At 51.9% G+C, this 23,567-nt stretch overlaps 1 protein-coding gene across 3 annotated transcripts in view; it reads left to right on the plus strand.

Moving 5' to 3' along the window:
- The window catches only part of TTC28 (tetratricopeptide repeat domain 28), a 132,294-nt gene that overhangs the window by 93,859 nt on the left and 14,868 nt on the right, over positions 1-23,567 (plus strand). For all 3 annotated transcript variants that reach the window (XM_081892871.1, XM_081892872.1, XM_081892873.1), the window contains 9 exons: positions 3,797-3,944; positions 5,157-5,429; positions 6,023-6,153; positions 11,685-12,192; positions 13,377-14,718; positions 15,022-15,545; positions 20,905-21,014; positions 21,182-21,311; positions 21,538-21,756. In XM_081892871.1, coding sequence (XP_081748997.1) covers positions 3,797-3,944; positions 5,157-5,429; positions 6,023-6,153; positions 11,685-12,192; positions 13,377-14,718; positions 15,022-15,545; positions 20,905-21,014; positions 21,182-21,311; positions 21,538-21,756 — 3,385 coding nt within the window. The remainder of the gene's footprint in view (positions 1-3,796; positions 3,945-5,156; positions 5,430-6,022; positions 6,154-11,684; positions 12,193-13,376; positions 14,719-15,021; positions 15,546-20,904; positions 21,015-21,181; positions 21,312-21,537; positions 21,757-23,567) is intronic.

Genomic DNA, 23,567 nt, shown 5'->3' on the forward strand with positions numbered 1-23,567 from the left:
TTAAACACTGCTTTTCTGACAACATGGTTCTTGAAAGCCTTATGTATTTTAACCTTGTCATACCACAGGTATGCATGCCATCCAAAAGCATTGTTAAATCCTTCTAAATCTAAAACATCTGTTTTTTCAAGAAGCAGCTAGTCCTTCAACCAGCAGAAAGCTGCTGATTCATAGTACAACTTTAAGTCTGGCAGGGCAAAGCCCCCTCTTACTTTAGCATCAGTTAATATCTTAAACTTAATTCTGGGCTTTTTGCCCTGCCAGACAAATTTAGAGATATCTCTCTGCCACCTCCCAAAACACTCCATTTTATCCACAATCTGCAAAGTTTGAAAGAAAAACAGCATTTTTGGCAATACATTCATCTTAATAGCAGCAATACGTCCTGACAAGGAAAGTTTCAGTCTTGACCAGACTTCTAGATCCCTTTTAATTTCAGACCAGCATTTTTCATAGTTGTCTTTAAATAAATTCATGTTCTTCGCTGTTATATTTACCCCTAGGTATTTTACTTTTTTAACCACATTTAGCTCTGTCTCTTTCTGAAACCTTTCTGATTCTAAAGAGGTCAATTTTTTTCCCAAAACCTTGGTTTTTTACTTGTTAAGTTTGAATCCCGCCACCCGACCAAACTCGTAAATCAGTTGCAATACCCTTTTGGTACTTGGCTCTGGCTCCTGTAAGGTCAATACTAGGTCATCTGCGAATGCTTTGAGTTTATACTGTTTTGCTCCGACCTGAATACCTTTCACCAACCGGTCTCCTCTAATCATATTTAAGAGCACTTCCAGGACCGAAATAAATAACAAAGGGGAAATAGGGCAACCTTATCGTGTTCCTTTTTCAATTTTAAACTCTTCCGTCACCACATTGTTCACTATCAATTTTGCCTTTTGCTCCGAATAGATTGCCTCTATCCCATTCTCAAACCCCCGCCCCACTCCCATTCCTTCCAAGTTTTTCTTCATAAACTTCCATGAAATATTATCAAAGGCCTTCTCCGCATCTATAAATATCAACACTGCTTTTGTATTGATATTTGTTTGCAAGAGTTCCAAAATATCGATAATGTTCCTTGTATTAGCAAACAAATGTCTGCCTGGGAGAAAGCCTGCTTGGTCCTTGTGAATCACTTCATTTAACACTTTTTAAAATCTACTTGCTAAAATGTCTGCAAATATTTTGTAATCCACATTTAGGAGGGAGATGGGGAGGTACAAGAACAGTGAAACTTTGGGAACTCTTACCTACGTGAAACTCTGACATTGTGAGAGGCTTTGGGGCAAAAGGGGCTTCCTCCTGCTCCCACTGCCAGCCTGGCTGGTGGGTCTGGCCTGGAAGCTGTGGTGGAGAAGGGGCGCTTTCCACTAGCCCAAATTGGGCACTCTCGGGGGGGGGGCTGCTAGCCCAGATTCTGCGCCTGTCTTTGGTGTTTCCCAGTCGTGTGGGAGTCGATGAGCCCTTCTGTGTTGATGCCAGGTGGAGTAGACAATGCAGGCTAGATGGCAAAATGGCCTGGCTGGAAGCAGGTCCCTTCCACCAGCCCCCCTATGAGAACTGGCAGAGCCTGGCCAGGAAGAGGACCTTGCAGGCCACAGCGGAGAGCTCAGTGAAGACGTTGACCCCGCATGCGGCAGCTGTGCCAAAGGCGAATGCCCGCCAGGGATCCGTAAGAAAGGAATGGGAAATAAAAGTGCCATTGTGCAAATCTATTTAGAATACATACAACATACAGTTCTGGTCGCCTCACCACAGGAAGGATGTTGTGGAGCTGGAAAAGGTTCTGGAAGGGGCAGCAGGGGGGGTCCTGGGGTTGGTGTAGCTCCCCGTGAAGAAAGGTTGCCGCAGTTGGGGAGCCAGATGGGGTGTGGAGACGAAATTCTCTGCGCTCCCTCAAGATGCAGTGATGGTTGCCAGGATGAGCGGCCTCTGGTGGGGACTCCTGCTGCCGCTTGTGGCCCCATGGTGAGAGGGGGGTGCCCAGGGGCGTGTGTTCCCTCCCCCCGCCCCTTCGTTTTGCAGCTTGGCTCCCTTTCTTGTGGGCGGCTGCTGAGGGGCCGCTCTTCCCTCTGGGCTCCCTCTGCCTGATGCCCAGCAGTAGCTGCTCCAAACGCCTTTCCTCCCAGTCAGACCCGGAGGCTGGCAAGGAGAAGGAACCACCAAGCGCCAAGGAGGCCCAAGAGGGCAGCCCCCTTGGCAAGGGCTCCTGGGCTTTGTGTGCTTCCAAAAGGCGAGGCACCTTGCAGAGATTCTCTTCTCCCGTCCCCTTCCTGCTGCTGGAGCCAAAGACAGGGGCTGGGGCCTTCCGAACCAGCTCTGCTCCAGGGAAAGAGGCCTGAGTCACCCCGGCCGCACTGCCTGTTCCTGGAGGGTTGGGGAGAGCCTTCTTGCTATTCCTGGACGGCCTGATCTTCCTCCTGCGTCCTCACAAGGCATGCCTTGCTGGCAGGAAGCTGGGCTGTGTCCGCCATTGTTCTCCCTGAGCCCAGCCTGCGCTGCCTGCTTGGTGCCCTTTGCTTCCACTGTGGGTGACTCTGCGTCCTGCCCCCCTGCCAGTATCGGGCACAGGATGGGGTCAAATCACGCCTGATGGGTGATCTTTTGTGACACCTCAAGGCTGGGGAGTTGGGGGATTTGCTGCCTTTTAGGGTCTTGGGTGTGCCTGGGAGGATCTTGGCCCAGCCCACCCGCGCTGACATTGGCAGGTGGGGTGTTTGGGTAGCATGTGGCTGAGCTGGGTCAGCTGATTCCCTTCTCTGTGCTGGGGGCAGTGCCCCTTTCCTGCCCCAAGATGTCTTCCACGCTGCGTGTGGCAGCGCTTTGAGCAGCTGTCTCTGCCAGGGTCCTCAGCCCTTCTCTTGGGTGGTGAGCTCAGTTTGGGTCCAGCAAAGGGGTCTGGAGCCTGGGCTGGGTGAGCTCCTTGGCACCCTCCGTCCGGCTGCCTTTCTGCCCTCCCCATCTCTCTGTTCTCTCTGCTGCCTCTTCCGCCCAGTGGGCTCCTCACGAGTCAAAGCCTCTGGCCCTAATCTAATTGCTCTGCTGCTGGATTTGTACTACAGTGGCCTGTTTGGTTCAATAATAACACATTTATGCTAAAGGTTAATGAAATGAATTCTGCTTCCATCCAATTCATTAAAAATGGTTCTACAATCAACGCTTGCTAATGGAAAAGAGATTAAAAATTCATGTCTATAAATTTCCCGTGTCATTTCTGATTTTTCTTAATCTCTGCCTCCGTGGACTGGCTCCTGAGCAAGCCTGAATGCCCTAATGGACAGCCACTTTGGGTATTAATTGCAAATCTGTTCCACTTGGGTAACAACAAAAGCGTGTGTGTGTGTGTGTGAGAGAGAGAGAGAGAGAGCACGCGCAAGAGCATCCTGCCACATGCCTTGCATCCAGGCTATAGAAGCAGCTTGGGAAATGCCGCAAACTCTGTTCATAGAAATACTATTTCATGTAAAAGATTACGCCTGCTTTGTGGATGAATGTGCTGAAACCCTTGTGAGAGACACACATTTCCCATTTAATAAGTGTGTATCTGATGTTAAGTAAGTGTACAAAGTTTAAGCATGGAAATCAGCACAAAACATGATGGAATGGCCTTCCGTGATGGCGTTCCCATGAGGTGAGGGCCCCGTCTGTATGGTCTGCTTAAGGCAGCATCATGCCCCTTTAAGCTGCCCTGGCCTCCCCCAAGGAATGCTGGGGAGTGTAGTTGGGAGCGTTAGGAGGCTGCTCTTCCCCTGAGGCTCCTGGGCTGCTCCCTGCTGACCTTTGCCTTGTGTTGTTGCAGGCCTACTTCCGACAGGGTGTTGCCCTCCAGTACCTTGGGCGCCATGCCGATGCCCTGGCAGCCTTTGCCTCTGGCTTGGCTCAAGATCCCAAGAGTCTGCAGCTGCTGGTGGGGATGGTGGAAGCCGCCATGAAGTCTCCCATGCGAGGTGAGTGAGGGCCCCTGGGATTCCTGCCCAGCGCCGGCTACACTGTGTCATGCGGAAGGTCCCACGGGTTCATGCTTGCTTGCTTCCTTGCTTCCCCTGTGTTTGGCCCCAGCAGAACTTGGGAACTGTGCTTGCCAATGCAAACAAGGACCCAGCGCAGTCGGTAGGGGCAGCCTCCCCCCCCCCCGTGTTGTCAGCTTCATGAATGACAAGTGCGGCCACCTAAGGGGCTCCCTTTTGCATTGAGACATGCGGGGCACTGCCAGGCTACCACGGTTGTTTTCCCACCTCCCCAATAGTCCTTTTGCCCTCCTTCCATATTCTCTTGCACCAGCCACCTCCTTCTTTGTGAGTTGAGTGGTGATGCCCTGAAGAGAGGTTGAAATGAAGTCTTCTGTCCATCTCTCTGATTGGGGAGCCTCTCAGGTGTGTTCCTGCTGTGGATGGAGGGTTTTCACTCTGCCCAGGCCTGGCCTAGTACTGCTAGGACAGTGTTTCCCAACCTTGTGCCTCCAGATGTTTTTGGCCTACAACTCCCATCATCCCTAGCTAGCAAGACCAGTGGTCAGGGATGATGGGAATTGTAGTTCAAAAACAGCTGGAGGCACAAGGTTGGGAAACACTGTGCTAGGAGTCCCTTCCAACTCTCCCATGCTATGACTCTACCTGGAATGCTGCTGGGGATTGAATCTGGGGCCTTCTGTAGGCAGAGCAGATGTTCTGCCTCAGAATCACGGCCTTTTCCTAAAAATCAGAGGTGGGGAACATCCAGGCCACAGCCCAATCTTGGTCCACTGGGTGAGGGAAGGTCTAACTAAGTTGGCTTGCAAATCCATTTCTTCCAAACCATGGTATTTCCCCCCAAATATTCCCCCAAATATTTCCATTCTTCAAGACTTTCCCCCTCATTTTGTTCTTTAATTCTCACAGTTAGTATAGCCATCTCAGCATATTCCAAAATCTTCACGAGCAGTTCTTCTTTGGTTGGGAGTTCTTCTTTCCATTTTTGTACGTAGACTATTCCTGCCACTGTTGTAGAATACGTAAACAAATTAATTCCTTTGGCAGCTCTGGACCAGTTATACCTAACAGAAAGGCCTCAGGATTCTTGGGAATCAGGTGTGAACCTGAGACTCCTCAGTCTTCCCTCAGCTGCAGCTGTCCTGGGTGGGTGTGTTTGCTTCTCCAAGCCTGTCTCCCTTCCTCTCGCAGAGTCCCTGGAGCCAACCTACCAGCAGCTGCAGAAGATGAAGCTGGACAAGAGCCCTTTTGTGGTGGTCTCTGTGGTTGGCCAGGAGCTGCTGACGGCCGGCCACCACGGGGCCTCGGTGGTGGTCCTGGAAGCAGCCTTGAAGATTGGGACATGCAGCCTGAAACTGAGGGGCTCTGTCTTCTCAGCCCTGAGCAGCGCCTACTGGTCCCTGGGCAACACCGAGAAGAGTGCGGGCTACATGCAGCAGGACTTGGACGTGGCCAAGACTTTAGGTAGCCGTTTGGACCACCCGTCCCGACTTAGAGGGCAAGCGGGAGGAGGAGGAGGAGGAGGATGGCATGTTCAGCAGCATAGAAGCAGGTGGTGACGACCGGGTCTCTCTTGGGGTGTCAGCAGGCCCTCAGAGGGCTGCAGGGGGTCTTTGCTCCATAGCCCCCCACACTGCAAGGAGGCTGGACCCATGCTCATTCTTGTGTGGAAAGGGTGGCTCATTTTCTGGAGCAGCCAAGCACCCTGCCTCTCCCTCGGAATCTGTAGTCTCTAGAGAGCGGGGTGAGGAACAGCTGCCCCCCCTCCTCAAGCGGTGGGGCATCCTGTTTGTGCCTCTACACCCTACACAGCAGTTAGCTTTGAAAGTGTAGTGGCCAGGCAGGGGAGCATTGAAGGGGTGCCGCTTGTCTCCAGGCAGACCACCTCTCTTGGGGCATTTGGGCTGGGAGAAAGCGAAAGACACCTGGTTGCTGGGGTGTGTGTTTGCTGTGAGAAGAGATGAGCATGGGTATTAGATGTGAATTTGCATGCATTTGCATAAATGTCTCTCTCTGGCTGCTCCTCACTCTTGTGTTTCTGCTTGCTTGCCATCCAGGTGACCAGATGGGTGAATGCCGAGCTCACGGCAATTTGGGCTCTGCATTCTTCTCCAAAGGAAATTACCGGGAGGCCTTGACAAACCACAGACATCAGCTGATGCTTGCCATGAAACTCAAGGACAGAGAGGTAGGTGGGGCTGGGGGGAGCAGTTTGTGCTGGCTGGGCTGGGGGTGTCCTGCACTTCCAGGGAGGCAGCTCTTCTGGGCTCAGCTGTCTCTGCCGCTTCTTTCTGCCAGCTTAGAGGCGGCTGACATGGTAGGGCCTGGGGGTGTTGCCCTGGAATACACCCTATGTATGAGCCATGCCAACAGAGCAGATTCTGAAGGGGCCCAGTGGGCACGTCTGGCCTTTGGTTCTGGGGTGGGGACTCTGAATTGTGTTTCTAAGAGCCAGCCACAAATCCCTCGCTCACCAAATGGCTTTGGGACATGGGAGAACAGCTGCCTTTGGGTGCTGGGAAAGTATCCTTGCAGGGGTGGAGACCAGGCGCAGGCCAGCAGTGGAAAGTCTGACTGCTTGTGTCTGTGCAAGAGGAGGCTGGCCGCCCGGCACCGTGACTGAGCAAGCCAGGATCAACACGGGGAGCTGCCTTTGGCAAACGGCACAGCTTCGCCCCACTGCCTATGGGGGGGGAGGGCGGGGGAGATGGGTGTTTTGTGCATCTCCAGCTTGCTTGGGCTTGGTGCAGGCCGGTGGATCTGGATTCTGCTTGATCACAATATTTTTTCCATTTATGGCCCATCTGGGCACATAATTAGCAGCTATTGACAACAAACGGCTACTTGGATTGTGAGAACCCCGAGCCTCTTGGATTTCCTGTGGATGTAACCACAGGAAATTGCTTTGGCGCTTTCTGATGACATCACCCTGACCACAGGGCTTCCTCTGAATGCACAGCTGTTTTTCTTGGCCCCCTCTGCAGACTTCTCTGTAACACGCAGACTCTTATAATGTTGCAACGGTGCTGATGTGAATTCCACCAGAAGGGCTTGTTCTGGGCTGGCCTGGAATGAGGTAATGGTCACCCGGAATAGGAAGAAGAAGCACAGCTTGAACGCTGGCCAAGCTCCTCCCGGAAGAGCCTTTTCCTGGGCACCCTCTGCCATGTGGAAGAGGTTTCCGGAGGGCTCTGGGTCCCACCAGCAGCGTGCAAGCTGGTTTGGAGGCCACCCTCACCCACAGAATGAGCAAAGAGAGCAGGAAGGGCACGGTTCTGTGCCAGCTTCCTTTGGGATCAGAGAGGCTCTGAGCCCAGAGTTGCTGGAAATCGGTGAGGCAAGCCCTGTGAGAGGAGCGGGCGATGGCATGGCCCCCTCTGCCCCTCAGCACTCTTGCTTCCATCGGGGGGTGGAGTAGGACTGGCCTGTGGCGGGGGTGGCTCTTAATGATGCCCCTTCCCATTATCTGGGAAGTGTTCTTTGGCTGCTACAGGAGTCCAGAGGTGGCAGAAACAAAGCGTTCAGATCGCTGGAACCTTTGCCTCACAGTGGCTGCGGAGACCACAGAAATGCTGCAACATAATCAGCTCTCCCAGCTCTCAGGCCTTTCTAAGGTTACCAGATTTTTTTCAATGAATCTGGGGACACTTTTCAACTTCAATAGGAATGATTTTGTCAGGGGACTGATTTGCAAATCCAGGGACTGTCCCTGGGAAAGGGGGACGTCTGGTAACCTTACTTTGGATGCTCCGATTACAGGATGCCCTGCTTTTAATAATAGCAAAGAGAGTGAGATGGAATTAGAGCCTGGCTCTGCGGAGATAGGGGGTTACTTGGAAGCGGGTGGCAGAGGAGGGGCCCTGGCTGCTGCACAGGCCTGTCTGGATGGAGCAGGACTGGGCCCTTGAGGGGAAGACGATGGCTGCCTCTGGGCAAAGGGCTGTGAGAGCCAGGTGCTCACCTGCCAGAGGACATTGACTGTCTCACCCTCTTTGGTCTTGTTAGGCAAAAGGGATCTCAAGCAGGGCTCACTTCTCTGCCTTGCAGTCTCGATGGCGTCTTTGTCCGAGGGACAAGGGCATTTCTCGGTGCCTGCGATGCCTTTGGAGGGAGCTTTGGCCTATGAAGGCAGGGGCATCCTGCAGCAGCTTGGAGTGGGTGGCAGCGGTGGCCCCCTCACCCTCTCCCCCCAGCCCCCTTCCTTGCTGGGCCCCACACGGATTGTGTGGCCATGGTGCTGGGGGGAGGGAGGCGGGGTCTGATGTTGCCAGGCTTGCCTTGTGCTGGAAGAGAAGCCCCCTGAATTTTGAAGGGAAGGAGGGCTTTGTTTGTTTCGGCTCAGCTGTCTCCCCGCAAATCCTGCTCTCTCCCCTCCATTGTCTGGCCATCGTGTTGCACATTAATCATGGGGGAAGGCTGGAGAGCCTGACGAACGGCACCAGAGTTTGGCAGCCGCCTAATTGCTCTGCCGCTGTGGTGGAGCAGCCTGCTCTTCTCTTGCTCCTTGGGAGGAGGCCTGAGCCTCCTGGCTAGTGATGATCCGGGGCCTTTTCTCTCTGGATCCCTCTGCTTTGCTACTCGGTCTCCCGCTGCTCTCTGGGGATGTGATGCAGGCTGCTCGTTTCCTTTCTCTTGAAAGTTATGGCATTCCTCTCAGTCGCCTCTCTGACGCTTGCCAAGGCAGCTGTTTCAGGGGAGTGCTGGCACCAGTGGGCGAGGTTGCCACCTACCACCTCTGCAGAATTGGGGTGTGTTTCGGGGGGGGGGGTGAGCCTTGGCGGTGAATGTGTCTCTTCCCAGTTGGCATGGGCCTTTACTGGGGGCATGTGGCAGAAAAGAACCAGCTGTGTGTGGCTGTCCCACAGCCAGCTTCTCTGGGGGGTGCCAAACACTTCTGAGACCTCAAATGCTCAGAATTTTTAAGAGGGAGCTTCTTGCTCCAGTGACATTTTGCTGTAAATAAAATACAGAGAGAAGGATGGAATGACCGAAGGATCCAGGCTGCCACCCCCATCTCCCTTCAGCATTGGCTGAAAATTCAAAAGGAGAGAAACTCCTGGGAAATTCTCTTGGCCTCTTGGTGCCCACAGAAATTTCCTTGTGTGAGGTCTGAATGGCTCCCCCTTTATACCACCACAGCTGAGGAAGGAGGCCTCCAGGGCTCTTCTGCACTTCCCCTGTGAGAAGACAGAGCAGGGGGCTGGGGAAGTGATGGCCTCCCCAGGCTAGCCTGCAGGTGCCAGAGGCTGGCCGGCCGGCCTGCCGCCTTGTGGTCAACCCTGTGGGGAGCGGATTTGCCGCCTGCTGCATTCCAGCACAATGGCAAGGGTCCCTGCCTAGAGAAACCCCTTTCTCTAGGCCTAGGCCTTGCAGAGGGAGGGGCTCACCATTGCCTTTGCCCCCATGGCTTCCCCAGTTGGGTTTCTGTCTGGGCTGCCAGGAGGAAGAACTCTGGGTTCCCTCTGCGCTGCTATGGAGGAAGGAACGAGTGGCGAGAGAGCTGTGCTCAGCCCCCCAAAGGGAGCAATCAGAAGTGCATCCATCATGCGCTAATCTCTGCAGCTTACTCCCCTGCTGGCTGGCGGCGGCGGGGGGCGGGCGGGGGGGGGAGACTCTCCCTGCATCTTCATTATTTCACTCTCTGTTTGTGGTGACAGGTTGAAGATGGTCAGCAAGTTGGTGAGCCAGACCAGGAAATGAAATCTCAGGGCAGGGCGGCGTTAGGCATTTTGGCAAAATTCAGTGTGTGTGGAGGGGACACTCCAAGGAAGCATTTGCTCTTGAGACCTTTTTTTGTAGGGCATGGGGTGCTCATCCACACGGCAGTTGAATCGCTGAACTGTGAGCCTCCAGTTCCCATTCACAGCCCCAGGTGTTGCCATTTTGGCTCCTTCCTGGCAGTGTCTGCTTAGCCGCCCCCTCTCCCCATTCTGTCCCCCCCAAAAAAAACCCCCAGGCTGTCTGAGCAGGGCCAGATCTGCTCTCCCCTCCCCGCTCCACTCACCTCTGATTTGGGGGTGGGCTGAGGGTGGTTGCAGTAGACGGAGCTGGCTTCCCCTTCCTGCTCCTCAAGGAAACAGCTTGCTTTGAATGACTAATTTGCAGGAAGCAGGGTTTTATTTATTTATTTTTAAAGAAACCTGTTCACAGTCAGTTGCATGGCCAAGGGGGTGTGGAGGCGGGGTGTGTGATTCAGGACACTGCACAGCAGCGCTGCACAGCATCCCCCCTCCCATCCCTCAGGATTGGAGCAGATCTGAAGTGGGTTCCTCCCCCTCCTTCTGGATTTCCCCCCTGTGTGGGGCTGACATGATAAAGGGAGGGGGATGAGGTTGATGCCGGAGGGAGGCCACTGATTAAGCAGAGACACCAGCCTCTCCAAGGGCACACCTGAAGCCACCTGGGCGTGGACAGGCCCCTTTGCCCCACCAGCCCCTTCCTGCCTTCCTCCCCCTTTTCTCTTCCGAGGGGTGGAGGGAAATGGAGGCTGGCACGGCCTCAGGGTGGGAGGGCTTCTGGGGGCACCTTTTCTTCCCAGAGGAGCGAGTGCCAAGAGAGAGAGCCTCGCAGAGGGTTTGCCCGGCCAGAGCCATGCTTTCTCTAAGGGCACATGGAGTCAGTTGCAGGCCCATGTGCTGCAGGGTGTGCCAGAGGCTCCCTGCCCTCTGCTCTTGGCCTTCAGTCTCACCAGCACCCAGGACAGCCCCGGGTTGCAAACCATTGGGTGGGTCTTGCTCCAGGGTGAAAAATCTGACCCTTCTGCCCAGCTGGCTAAGGCGGCCTCTTCTGGGCTTGGCAGGGATTCTGAAATGCAGGAAATTAAGAAAATGCCTGTCTATGATAGCTGATCTCTGCTTTTAAATGTTTGCATGGTTTTTATTGTATTTAGGCAGGTTTGTTATAAGCTGCTATCAGTATATATTTTTATGAATAGTGGTATACAAATGTTTTATAAATGGAATAAATAAACATTCCCCTGGTGAGAAGAGGTCCACCTCCTCCCCCCAGGGCTCCGTGAGATGCCCCTCGCCACTGTTGGCTGTCCCAGGGACTTTCCCCCAGGGGTGGCCTGGATGGCTGGGCCTTGACTCCTTTTGGCACACGGGGCTCTGTGCCAGGGGGGAGGCACAGCCGTGCCGCTGACAGCGACAGCCTTGGCTGGCCAGGGGGGTTCAGTTCTGAGTCACTCGGGAGCTGCCTCCGCCAGCGCCTTCTGTCAAAAAACAAAGCAACTGGAGAGCCCATGAAGTTGCTGACTCGCTTGCAAGTCCTTGGGGGGGGGCATGTCTGCAGGGCTGTGTGTGGTCTTCCCTCAGGCGTGGGTTGCCACTGGCTCTCCTCGCACGAAGTCTCTCATTTGCATGTTCCGCCAGTTGCAGAAGCAGAGCTGGGCTAGTTTGTCCTTCGCACAGGAATGCGACGTGGTGCCTCTTTGCCCAAGTGCAGCCAAGCCGGGAGGCTTTGTTAGCCATGATAACAGAAAGAAAGGGAGGCCTGCTGTGGCTTTGTGCATGTGTGCCAGGGGAGCAGCACAGCGCCCCAGTTGCTGCCCTCTCCATGGGCTTGTGAAGAGCTTCCCGCAGCATGCCTTGTCTCCTGCCCACTCTGCCCTGTGCTGGCCCCGCGTCTGGGCTTGCAAGGGCTGCTTGGAGGGCAGGGAGCCCTGGTGGTTCTGTGGGGCTCACCCCTTTCTCTGCTCCCTCTGCCTCTCCCCTGCAGGCAGCCTCCTCGGCCCTCAGCAGCCTGGGCCACGTCTACACGGCCATTGGGGACTACCCCAACGCCTTGGCCAGCCATAAGCAGTGCGTGCTCCTGGCCAAGCAAGGGAAGGACGATCTCTCCGAGGCCCGGGAGCTGGGCAACATGGGGGCCGTCTATATTGCCATGGGCGACTTTGAGAATGCCGTGCAGTGCCACGAGCAGCACCTGGACATCGCCAAGGCCCTGGGCTGCCGGCGGGAGGAAGCCCGTGCCTACAGCAACCTGGGCAGCGCTTACCACTACCGCCGAAACTTTGACAAGGCCATGTCTTACCACAACCACGTTTTGGAGCTGGCCCGGGAGCTGGAGGAGAAGTCCATCGAGATGCGTGCCTACGCCGGCCTGGGCCACGCTGCCCGCTGCATGCAGGACCTGGAGCGGGCCAAGCAGTACCACGGGGAGCAGCTCAGCATCGCCGAGAGCCTGCAGGATCGAGCCGCCCAGGGGCGCGCCTCCTCCAACCTGGGTGAGCTGCTTCTGCCTTTCTGCCTGACCCCAGCCCAGTGAGGAGGAGGGGGCCCTGTGGGGCAGAGGTGGTGGCAGGAGGGAGCGATGCTCCCTCGGAAAATAAGGAGGCGGGCAATGTGGGGCTGTCCAGAAGGCTCCACGGGGGGGCCGGGGGGCTTGTTGAGCTTGGTCTGTGATGTGGGGGCTCCATTTGACAGGCACTTCAAGGACTGATGCAGATTTGCATGAAATTGGCATGTGCCAGCTGGGGAATTAGAAGGGAGGTGGCCCCTCATCCTCACATCTGTAGAAGACCAGGAACAAGAGAGAGAGGAGAGAGACCCTCGGCTGCTCCTTCCCTTCTCCAGGCAACAGCACCAGCCATGGGTTGGGCGTGGGGCAGGAGCAGGGGAGTGTCTCTGGGCAGCCATGGAACACATCAGACCTTTTCAGCCCCCCCCAGCCCCCTCTGCTGCTCAGCACCAGGTTCTGGATGTGTGCAGAATTTTCCAGATTTGCTGGCAGAGGAGCACCTAGTTTGGGATGTTTCTAAGGAGGGTTTGGGGTTCCCTGGAATTTAAAAACAGACCTAGAATCATGGAATCATGGAGTTGGAAGGGGACCCTGGCTATCATCTAGTCCACCCCCTGCAATTCAGGACTCTGGCCTAAAGCATCCCCGACAGATGGCCATCCGACCTCTGCTTAGAAACCTCCAAGGAAGGAAGGCCCAGCACCTCTCATGGTTGTGCTTCCCTGCTGTTCAGGGAGGCTCCCAGCCTGTGAGCCCACCTGCACTCTTTTCTCTTGGTTTGGAAAATATATTTATTATTTTAAACTGATTAGATCAAATGGCATACAATTTACATCAAAATTTATTTATTTACCTTGGTGACTTTCCATCCTTTATTCTGTGATGGTCTAATTCTCTCTCTGGTTCCCTCCTGCCTGTCTATTTACCGAAATCCTATATTACAATCTTTTCTGTTTTCTTTCCATTGCTCGTAAGTCAATGCCTGCTTGAAATTTTATGTGGCTTTATTGTCTTCTTCTATAGACTGAGCACTCCAGTAGCTAGAGTAGCTTGAGCTTCCTCCTTGGTTGGGATTTCTGGGGTTTTCCATTTTGGTGCCCAGAGTCCTCTAGCTGCTGTGCTGGCCTACAAAAACAACTTTGCCAGCCTGTTTGTGCTCCTTCCTGGCAGGGATCATCCATCAGATGAAGGGCGACTACGAGGCGGCCTTGAAGCTGCACAAGGTCCACCTTTCCATTGCGCAGGAGCTGAACGACTACGCGGCGCAGGGTCGGGCCTACGGGAATATGGGCAACGCCTACAATGCCCTGGGCCTCTTTGACCAGGCGGTCAAGTACCACCGGCAGGAGCTGCAGATCTCCATGGAGGTGAACGACCGAGCCTCCCAGGCCTCCACCCACGGCAACCTGGCGGTGGCCTACCAAGCCCTGGGTGCCCACGACCGGGCCCTGCAGCACTACCAGAACCACCTCAACATTGCCCGGGAGCTGCGGGACATCCAGAGTGAAGCCCGGGCCCTAGGCAACCTGGGGAACTTCCACTGCTCCCGGGGGGAGTTTGCCCAGGCAGCCCCCTACTATGAGCAGTACCTGCAGCTGTCCCCGGAGCTGCAGGACATGGAGGGGGAGGGCAAGGTGTGCCACAACCTGGGCTATGCCCATTACTGCCTGGGCAACTATGAGGAGGCCGTCAAGTACTACGAGCAAGACCTGGCCCTCGCCAAGGACCTGCATGACAAGCTGAGCCAGGCCAAAGCCTACTGCAACCTGGGCCTGGCCTTCAAGGCACTGGCCTGCTTTGGCAAGGCTGAGGAGTGCCAGAAGTACCTCCTGTCCCTGGCCCAGTCGCTCAGCAATGCCCAGGCCAAGTTCCGGGCGCTGGGCAACCTGGGCGACCTCTCCATCTGCAAGAAGGACGTGGCTGGTGCCGTCAAGTTCTACGAGCAGCAGCTGAGCCTGGCGCACCAGGCCACGGACCGGAGGCTGGAGGCCAGCGCCTACGCAGCCCTGGGCTCGGCCTACCGCCTGCTGCAGAAGCACGACAAGGCCCTGGGCTACCACACGCAGGAACTGGAGGTATACCAGGAGCTGGGCGAGGCCCTGGGCGAGTGCCGCGCACACGGGCACCTGGCCGCTGTCTACATGGCCCTGGGCAAGTTCACCATGGCCTTCAAGTGCTACGAGGAGCAGCTGGAGCTGGGGCAGAAGCTGAAGGACCCCGGCATTGAGGCCCAGGTCTACGGCAACATGGGCATCACCAAGATGAACATGGGCGCCATGGAGGAGGCCATCGGCTACTTTGAGCAGCAGCTGGCCACCCTGCAGCAGCTGAGTGGCACGGAGGCCATGCTGGACCGGGGAAGGGCCTTCGGGAGCCTGGGCGACTGCTACGAGGCCCTGGGCGACTTTGAGGAGGCCGTCAAATACTATGAGCAGTACCTGTCCGTGGCACAGAGCCTGAACCGTGTGCAGGACCAGGTCAAGGCCTACCGGGGCCTGGGCAATGGGCACAGGTAAGGCGGAGGCAGCGGGGAGGGGAGTCCCAAGGGATGCATGAGCAGCTCCCCAGTTAGGGGTCAGGGGAGGGGGAAAGGCTCTGGGCGGTGATGTGGCCTTTCCAGAGGGGGGATGGAGGTCCCGGCTCTGTCCCATAGAAAGAAAGGGGCTGCCTTCCTCCGTTGCCGTGGAGCCCAAGGGGTGGATTTCAGGGCTCAGTGGCGGGTGGGAGGAGGCTGGCACAGAAGCCGCCTGCCCCCGGCAGCTTCCTTCCCAAAGCCCTAGTGAGAGTAATGCTGGCTGTATCCCCCCTCCCCCAGGGCAATGGGGAGCTTGCAGCAGGCCCTGGTGTGCTTTGAGAAGAGGCTGGTGGTGGCTCACGAGCTCGGGGAGGCGTTTGACAAGGCCCAGGCCTACGGGGAGCTGGGCGCCCTGCACAGCCAGCTGGGCAACTCGGAGCAGGCCATCTCCTGCCTGGAGCGCCAGCTGGGCATCGCGCGGGAGATGAAGGATCCGGCCCTGGAGGGGAGCGCCGCCTGCGGCTTGGGCAGCATCTACCAACAGATGGCTGAATACGACACGGCCCTGCAGTACCACCAGCTGGACCTCCAGATTGCCGAGGAGACCCACAATGCGGCCAGCCAGGGCCGGGCCTACGGCAACCTGGGCCTGACCTACGAGTCCCTTGGCACCTACGAGAGAGCAGTGGTCTACCAGGAGCAGCATCTGAGCATTGCGGCCCAGATGAATGACCTGGTGGCCAAAACTGCCTCCTACAGCAGCCTGGGCAGGACCCACCATGCCCTCCAGAACTACTCCCAAGCCGTGATGTACCTGCAGGAAGGTGAGCAAGCTGGCGGGGGAGGGGGGCAGCACGGCCAGGCCAGGCCAGGCTGCCTGGAAATATTCAGGAGAACCAAGGCCTTGTGGGTAGTCCCTCCATAGCCTGTATGTGTCCAGGGAGCTCCTTTGAGAAACCCTGACTGGATACAGGGGCGTCCACAGTGGGGAGGAAGAGGCAGCAGAGGAGGAGCTCAGCATCGTACTGTGGCAGCTGTTCCATCAGGACCAGCATTTCAGCTTGCACGCTGATGTGTGTGTGTGTGTGAGGGGGTCTTCTGACCTCCCCAGAGCCAATTTGGGGGCAGGATGCAAGGAAAGCGCAGAGGAAGAGGGTTTGGGTCTGGGCTCCTGGTGGTGGACAACCGGGCACACCCAGAGGAGGGAAAGAGCTGGGAGCTACTGGAGCCTGGGAGCTTGGAGGGCGAGGAAAAGGAGGAAGCAAGCAGGTGCCCCAGCCCAGACCAAAGACCGGAGTCAGGCTTAGCAGCTTCACCACAGAGACCCCCTGCCAGCTCCTTGCACTCGCACATCCAGCCTTTGCTCCACATAGCAGACAGAGGGTCCCTTGGGGCTCACTGTAGACAGAGGGAGGGGCTCGACACAGAGGGAAGGGAGGGAAGGGGAAGGTGCAAGGCAGTCTGAGCAACTAGGAGTGTATCTCTGGAGCCTCCATGTGGATCCTATTCTGTTTTTTTATTATTATTATTGATTTTGATTCATTATATCACATCATACATTAAAGCAAACAAAAGAAACATACAGAACACAGACACACAAAAAAGAAATACATAAAAAAGGAAATAATAGTAAAGAAGACAAAAAAAAAAGCATCACCTGACATAAGACACCAACAAATTAACTTACATTAACTAAATAACTGAATCACACAACAATAATTGACTTCCCTTCATCTCGGTTTCGGAATGTGTTATAATTTTTTTCTATTTGCAGTTTCTTTTCCTCAAAAAACTCTTTACGTCACAAGCGTTATATCGCGCCTACTGTGATTTTTAGATTTTTTTACCTCTGTTTCCATGTATGCCATAAATTTATTCCATTCGTTATTAAACTTTATGCCTTTTTGGTTACTTATTTTCTGTGTCATTTTTGCCAGTTCTAAATAATCAAATAGTTTGGATTGCCACTCGTTTATAGTTGGGATTTTTGATGTCTTCCAATTCTGCGCTATTAGAGTTCTGGCAGCCACTGTTGCGTATTGAAAAAGTGTTTGATCTTCCTTTTTGATTTCCTCTCCAATTATCCCCAGCAGAAAGGCCTCGGGTTTTTTTGTGAAGGTATATTTGAAGATTTTTTTTAGTTCATTGTAAATAGATTCCCAGAATTTTCTGATTACCTCACACGACCATCACATATGATAAAAATTGCCCTCCTTGATCTTACATTTCCAGCATGATTTATCACCAGTTTTGTATATTTTTTCCAATTTTACAGGCGTGATGTACCACCTGTACATCATTTTATACATATTTTCCCTGAGTGTTGTACATGCCGAGAATCTCATACCTTTATTCCATAATGCCTTCCATTTATCAAACTCTGTGTTATATCCAAAGTCCATTGCCCATCTCACCATTACCTCCTTTACTTCTTCATCCTTGGTGTCCTATTCAAGCAACTGGCTATACATTTTCGATAGGAGTTTGGTTTTACTTTCTAATATTTCAATCTGGAATCTAGATTTTTTCTCACTCATCCCATTCTTTTTATCTTCAGTCCATATAGAATTAATTTGGTGAAATTGGATCCAACCTGTCAATTTTTTCTTTATTTCTTCATATGGCCTAATCCTCCAACCGATCTCTGTTTTTACTAGCAAATCTTCGTAGGTCCATCTTTCTCCTTTGATGTTTGTTTTTTTTATTGTCAGAATATCAATTGGCGATAACCACCAAGGGGTATTTTGTTCCAGTAATTTTTTGTTTCTTTCCCACACTTCTAGCAGTGGCCCTCTAAAAATGTGGTTAGAAAATCCTTTATGGACCTTTCCCTTATTACGCCATAGGTAAGCATGCCAACCAAATCTTATATTAAATCCTTCTAGATCTAACAGGTCTTTATTTTTAATAACAATCCAATCCTTAACCCAACAAAGACACGAGGCTTCATAATACAACTTTAAATTTGGAACCACGAATCCTCCCCTATCTCTTTGATCTGTAAGTAATTTGAATCTAATTCTTGGTCTTTTTCCTTGCCAAATAAATTTAGAGAGTATTTTCTGCCAATCTTTGAATACTGAGCTACCCCTGATTATCGGTATATTTTGGAATAGGAATAGCAATTTCGGTAGTAAACTCATCTTAATTGCCGCCATTCTTCCCGACCAATAAAGTTTTATTCTGTTCCAAGTATCCAGGTCCTTCCTTATTTCTTTCCATGTGGTTGTGTAGTTATCTTCCATCAGATTTATATTCATTCTTCCTCGTTAACCAGATTCCAAGGTATTTTACTTTTTTAGTTACTTTAATTCCAGTCTGAGATTCAAGATGGTTTTTTACCTCTTCTTTCACATTTTTAGTCATCATTCTAGTTTTTGTTCTATTTAATTTAAAGCCAGATAGTTTTCCAAATTCTTCTAGCAAATCTAACACCTTACCGACACTCTCTTTTGGATCCTCCAAAGACAAAATAAGATTGTCGGCATATGCTTTCAATTTGTATTCTTTCACTCCAATTTTTATTCCGCGTATCTCTGGAGTTTTCCTTATCTTATTTGTGATTATCTCTAACATCATAATAAACAAAAGAGGTGACAGAGGGCACCCCTGTCTTGTACCCTTCGAAATTTCAAAGGGTTCTGTTAAATTATTATTAATAATTAATTTAGCACTTTGTTGTGAGTAAATTGTTTTTATTCCTTCCAGGAATGTGCCCTCTATCCCTGTCATTTCCAAACATTTTATAAGAAAACGCCAGGATACATTGTCAAAAGCCTTTTCGGCGTCAATGAACATTAAAACTGCGGGAATTTCATTTTTGCATTCTAAGTAGTCAATGATGTCTATTGTATGTCTTATGTTGTCTTTTATTTGCCTATTAGGTAAAAAAACCAGCCTGATCAGTATGGATAAGATTGACTAAACACTTTTTAAGTCGGCTTGCCATTACGTCTGCGAAGATCTTATAATCATTATTCAATAATGAAATCGGTCTATAGTTCTTAATATTAAGTCTATCCGAGTCAGGTTTCGGTATCAGCGTAATGTATGCCTCTTTCCAGGACGCTGGTATTCTTCCTCCTCTTAAAATCTCATTCATTACTTCACATAGCACCGGTGTTATAAGTTCTTCTAGGACTTTATAGTTTCATCCTCTTTATCGCCTCTTGAATTTCCTCTGCTTTTATGGGTTTATTTAATGCACTTCTTTCCTCTTCCGGTATGCTGTTAATTCTATTTTCTTCTATATATTTTCCTATTTCTATTGCATCTTCTTCTCTTTTATATAGGTTTTCATAGAATTTAAGGAAGCTCTTTTTTATTTCATTAGGATCCTCCAAGACTTGTTCTTCTACTTTTATTTTATTGATGACATTTTGTTTTCTCCTTTTTTTCAATTGCCACGCCAGAAATTTTCCAGTTTTGTTTGCCGATTCGAATTTTTTTTGTTTCATTAACTTAATTCCCCATTCTACCTCTTGATTTATTAATATTGAGTATTGTGTTTGTAACATCTTATACAATTGCTTGTTCCCTTCATCATTCGGTTTTTCTATCAAGTTCTTTTCACATTCTCTTAATTGAGTAATTAACTCTTCTTTTTTTTGTTCTCTCACCTTTTTTCTTTGACTATTTTGTTGTATCAGAAAACCTCTTAGCACTGCCTTCCTGGCATCCCAAACTATATCCATATTTGTCTCCTTATTGGTATTTAAATCAAAATAGTCTTTTAAGGTGGTTTTAGCCTTTTCAATCACTTCTTCTTTTTCAAATAAATAATCGTTCATTCTCCATCTGTACATACCCTGGGTCTTCCAATTTAAATGTAACATTATTGAGCTGTGATCAGATAGTGTTCTGGGTTGTATCTCACATTTCGACACTTATTGTTAATTCTCTTGATATCCATATCTGATCCAGCCTACTCCAACTCTGATGTGGCTCTGAAAAGTGAGTGAATTGTTTTGTCATAGGGTTTTTGTGTCTCCATATATCTATTAAATCTAAATTTTCCTCAAGGTCATTAAACGATCTCGGAAGTTTCCCTTGATTTAAATTCTTCCTTTTCGAGCTTCTATCTAATTCTGGTATCGGCACTCCATTTAGATCTCCAAGTAGGACCAATTTGTTATTCTCTAGATCTAGTAAAACTTGTTCCAATTTTTTAAAAAACTCCGTTTTATTTGTATTTGGCGCATAGACCGTTACCACGTTAGGTTTTTCTCCCTGGTAGTTAATTTGTACTCCTAAGATTCTTCCTTCCTCGTCCTTACATATTAATTTAGGTTCTAATTTCTCTTTCACATAAATTACTACCCCTCTTTTTTTCTTAGAATCTGAATTGATGAATTCTATTCCCAACTTTTTATTTATTAAAATATGTTTGTGTTTTTTGGCAACATGTGTTTCTTGGCAACAAATCACATCAATATTTTTTTTCTTTATAATTTTCTCAAATTTATTTCTCTTGGACTTTTCGTTAAAGCCGTTCACATTCCAAGACAAAAACTTAAGAGTCATTTCAGTTTATAACTAACTACACTTTATCCTAGTTTCTGATTTAAATTCTAGTACTTCTGTTTCCAATAGTCTCCACGTCTTCCCCCTCCTCTTCCTCCCCCGATCCCGTGTCCTCCGCTTCTTCCTCCGCCTCCCCTCCCCTCCCCTCTGCTCCTTCAACCTCTATTCTGATTCCTTAATAAAATGACTATTGGCAAGTTAGCTGGTGTTGCCTTCCCTATCTACCTGCGGGACCCCTGAGTAGATTCCCTGCCCAGGAGGCAGCGTGGAAGTGCTGGTGGGCAGGGGGGCGGGTCTTGTTCTCCATGGAGCCCTTGCCTGGCTCCTGGGGGTCCAGAGGGGCGGGGGCATTTTTCTGCCCTGCGCTGGAGCTGGGACCCAGGATTTGTGGGCACCTCTTGCATCCTGTGGGAGAGACTGCTCCTGCTCCTCCTCTGGCTCTTGGGGCCCCGCCGCTTGTGGCTGACAAGAGGGAGGGGCAGGTTCCCAGTTCCTGAGAGGCCAGCTGGGCCAAGGGGGCTGGAGGGGCCAAGCAAGGAGGGTGGCTTCTGGGTCTGGCTGGTTCAAGAATCTGCATGAGTCAGAGATCAGAGCCCCACAGCTGCTGGGGCCTTCTGCAGCAGGGGGCGAGGCTCACCCTGCCCTTCCTTTCTCCTGCAGGGCTGAGGCTGGCGGAGCAGCTGGGCCGCAGGGAGGATGAAGCCAGGATCCGGCACGGCCTGGGCCTTTCGCTCTGGGCTAGTGGGAATCTGGAGGAGGCTCAGCACCAGGTGAGCACCAGGGAGCGGGCGAGGAGGTCCCTCAGCCCCTGCAGATGATCTCAGAGGATCCATGGGCCATGCTCCGTGGTGCCCCATCTGCCCTTGGCAGTCCTGGCAGCTGAGCTTCAGGATTCTGCCTCCGCTTGATGGGCTGCCCCCTCCCCTTTGCCCCACAGCTCTACCGGGCCTCCGCCCTCTTTGAGACAATCCGGCATGAGGTGCAGCTCAGCACAGACTACAAGCTCTCCCTCTTTGACCTCCAGACGTCCTCCTACCAGGCCCTGCAGCGGGTGCTGGTGAGTCTAGGTAAGAGAGGGCAGCACCTGGGGGGAGGGGCATTTGGGACAGACCTTTCTGCCCTGGGCCCGGGGGGAAGAGTGCTGCAGATTTAGCAGTGCTGTGAGTGGGGAGGGCAGGTTTCTCCTTACCTTCTCGTTTCCACAAGCGTGTCAGGCAGGTGCATTGCTCCGGGATACCCCTCCCCCTGGCAGCATGAGCCTCACGTGTGGCTCCGCCTCCTTCCTCCCCACAGGGCACCACGATGAGGCTCTGGCCGTGGCAGAGAGAGGCCGCACAAGAGCCTTTGCTGACCTGCTGGTGGAGCGCCAGACAGGCCAGCAGGAGTCGGACCCCTATTCCCCTGTTACGGTTGATCAGGTCCTGGAAGTGGTGAACGGGCAGCGGGGGCTGGTTCTGTACTATTCCTTGGCTGCAGGGCACCTTTACAGCTGGCTCCTGGCTCCTGGGGCAGGTAAGTCACAGGGGCGGGGGGGGGGTGTGTGTGCCAGGTAGGGCTGGGCGATATATCTGCTTTTCAACATCGTGATATATCACCAGTTCAAACACACTGCTCTTCAGTTGGGAGAAAGCCACACTCGCAGAGCTCAGTTGATGCTGGATTTCGGCATCAGTGTGGAAAGATAACTGCCCAGGTAGGAGAAGTGATCAACATTTTCCAGTGTTACACCTTTGAGTTGGATTTGTGGTGCTGCAGAGGGATTGTTTTGTGTTTGTTGGTGCAGCACTTTGGTGTACTAGAAGAAGCAAAGCTCACCAGTGTCGAAGCAATGATTCTTCAACACCAACTTCATTGGACTGATCATGTTGTGCAGAGGCCTGATTATCGTCTTCCAAAGCAACTACTCTATTCCGAACTTAAAAATGAATAGTGTAATGCTAGTGGTAAAAAAAAGAGGTTTAAAGACTCTCGAGGGAAATCTAAAAAAATGTATAAACACAGACAACTGGGAAACACTGGCCTGCGAGCGCTCCAGTTGGAGAACAGCCTTTACCAAAGGTGTCACGGACTTTGAAAACGTTTGAACTCAGGACGAAAGAGGAAGGCACATTTGGTAAACCCTCATTGTGATCAACTCCCACCCGGGAACCTATGTCCCCACTGTGGAAGGATGTGTGGATCCAGAATTGGCCTCCACCTACGGACTCACTGTTAAGACCATGTTCATGGAAGACAATCTTACTCATTTATGAGTATCACCGAAGAAACCACCAATATATCACAATATACCAATATATCACAATATCTGAAATAAGGATGGAGCTATGGAGAGGCATTGGCTGGCTTCATGGTTTACATCGCATTGGGATTTTTGCATACCGCACACAAACACACATCAAGATTTGTGATATATTGCCAGGTTTAAAATTATGAAATGGCTATCACGATATGGACTTCAAATCGGTTTTGGATTTTATATTGATATATCACCCAGCCCTAGGGCCTCCTGGGTCCTTGCTTAGAGGTGCTCAGCTTTCTTTTGGCAGGGCTGGATGGAAGGAGGTTCCTGGGGGTGCTCTTTGAGGCTGGTGGCAGCCATCTTGGGTGGGATGCCACAGAGGTGAGGGAAGCACACCATGGGGCAGCTGCCTGTTCCCAGGAGAATTCCACCCCCCCCCACACCTTGGCTGACTCAAGGCCTCCCTTCCTCCTCCCGTGTAGGCACACGTGTCCTGGGCTCACCCAGCGAGGGGCAGGCGTTCTCTGGCTGGTGAATTGTGACTGCCTCCTCCTTGCAGCTGATCTGCCCCACTGGCGGGCAGAGGAGGAAAGCCCCTGGTTGTTGTGTCAGGGGGCAAATTATTTCATTACGTCCAGAATCGGCCTTAAACTACAAGTGCTATTCCAACCCTACTAACAATTTTAACTGTTTACAATGGTCTTTAAGATAAGTTTTCCCATTATTACAATTTTGGTCTTCCTGATTTCTCTCTTTTGGTCATTTTAGCCATTTCAGCATAGTCCATAAACTTCGTTTGCCATTCTTCTCTGATTTCTTACCTCTGCCCCTCTGAGCTGCCGCTTGGGCCCGTCTGGTTCTGGGTCTTCTGATGCCTTCCCCAGCTGCCTTGGCTGCTTGGACCCTCCCCTCATGGGATGAGAGACCCCCTCTCAGGATTGCTGAGAGGCTCTGCTCTCCCCACTTACAAGCTGGCTCTCCTCCGCTCACCTGCCTTTCTGTGGTTCACCTTTGCAGGTAGCTTAAAGTCCATGGAGAGGAGGTGGAGCGGGTGGAGGTCCCTGCCACACCTTGCTGAGCCACC

The sequence above is a fragment of the Podarcis melisellensis genome (genome assembly GCF_964234715.1).
Source record: "Podarcis melisellensis genome assembly, chromosome: 16".
In the NCBI taxonomy this organism is placed as follows: domain Eukaryota; kingdom Metazoa; phylum Chordata; class Lepidosauria; order Squamata; family Lacertidae; genus Podarcis; species Podarcis melisellensis.